The sequence below is a fragment of the Austrofundulus limnaeus genome, unplaced genomic scaffold (assembly GCF_001266775.1).
Source record: "Austrofundulus limnaeus strain Quisiro unplaced genomic scaffold, Austrofundulus_limnaeus-1.0 Scaffold1671, whole genome shotgun sequence".
NCBI lineage: Eukaryota > Metazoa > Chordata > Actinopteri > Cyprinodontiformes > Rivulidae > Austrofundulus > Austrofundulus limnaeus.
In genome coordinates, this window is record NW_013954073.1 from 1,159 (window position 1) to 2,683 (window position 1,525).

The 1,525-nt window shown below is 50.7% G+C and overlaps 1 protein-coding gene across 1 annotated transcript in view; it reads left to right on the forward strand.

Annotated features, from left to right (window-relative positions):
* Positions 1–1,273: 1,273 nt before the first annotated feature.
* Positions 1,274–1,525, forward strand: part of apbb3 (amyloid beta (A4) precursor protein-binding, family B, member 3) — a gene marked incomplete in the record, with an annotated part of 8,522 nt that continues 8,270 nt past the window's right edge. The window contains 1 exon segment of the mRNA XM_014033235.1: positions 1,274–1,457. Within this exon segment, the coding sequence (XP_013888689.1) occupies positions 1,409–1,457 (49 nt within the window).

The window sequence follows — 1,525 nt, forward strand, 5'->3', positions numbered from 1 at the left end:
CTCCTCCCTACACTACTCCCTACACACTCCTCCCTACACACTCCTCCCTACACTACTCCCTACACACTCCTCCCTACACACTCCTCCCTACACTCCTCCCTACACACTCCTCCCTACACACTCCTCCCTACACACTCCTCCCTCCTCCCTACACACTACACTCCCTGTGAAGGCCCCTCACAGCTGAACTGAACTGAGTCCCCACCCTCCGTGGGCACACACAAACAGAGTGAGGAGTGGGTAGTGGGTAGTGGGTAGTGGGTAGGGTCAGGGTGTAGCCACTGGTTGGTAAAGGCCCATCCAGTCAATTAGCTGCAGCGGCCATCTGGAATTGGCTCAACTCAAATGTGCCTAGAAACATTTAGTCTGATAATGAAGAATGAGTCACTGGACTCAGGTCCATGGTCTGAAGAACCTCAGAACCTTCAGAACCGGTCCCACTCTCAGACCTATTGCTTTTATTTTAGGGGGCCGAGGTGGCCCCAGCCTCATGAAGAGGAGTGGTACCAGTCTGGAGTGAACTGGACTCACAGGTCCTGAGCCTTCGAGCCACGTTGAGAAAAGTTCCTCAGTGGGATTAAAGAACAGAGAGCAGGGTGAGAGGAACCCCACCAGAGACCTGTAGTGGGTCACAGACCACTGATGATGATGATGATGATGATGATGATGATGATGATGCAAACTGGCATTGTTCCAAACTACCCTGAACTTTGACCTGTCCTCTCCAGTCTGACCCTCAGAGAGGAGACCCTGCAGAGAGGGTTTAACAGGAAGTTCTGGACTGGATGAAAGGAGGAGGTTCACCAGAACAACCGTCTGATGGACGTGTGGAAATACGACAGATTTTACAACGAGGGAGAATTTGAAGTCTGATCTGAGAAATGTACTAAAGTAAATGAGTTTAATTGTAATATTAGTATTATTGTTATTATTAATATAGTAAAAATATTCTAAATGACTCAGCACCACAATGAACACTGTTCCATCACCATGTGTTGGATTAGTGTCACTTCACAGAGGAGGGAGGGTGAGCCAGAGAGGGAGGGCAGTGATGATGTCATCAGGAGGAGGAGGAGGAGGAGGAGAGCATCCTTCATCATACGGAGAGGCAGAGAGAGGAGAGAAAACATCGAGGCAGAAATAAAACAAAGGAGGAGAAGAAGCTGATGAGAGGAGGACAGAAAAGAGACAGACAGAGAGAGACAGAGGGACAGGACGAGGGACAGGACGAGGGACAGGACGAGGGACAGGACGAGGGACAGGACGAGGGACAGGACGAGGGACAGACAGAGGGACAGACAGAGGGACAGACAGAGGGACAGACAGAGGGACAGACAGAGGGACAGGACAAGGCTGAGTGTTGGTACCGGATCAGCTGACTGGATCTGACTGTGGGGAGGGCGGAGCCATGATGGGCAAAGATTACACGTTGGCCATCATCATAGTGAACTATGACGGTGAGACACACACACACACACACACACACACACACACACACACACACACACACACACACACACACACA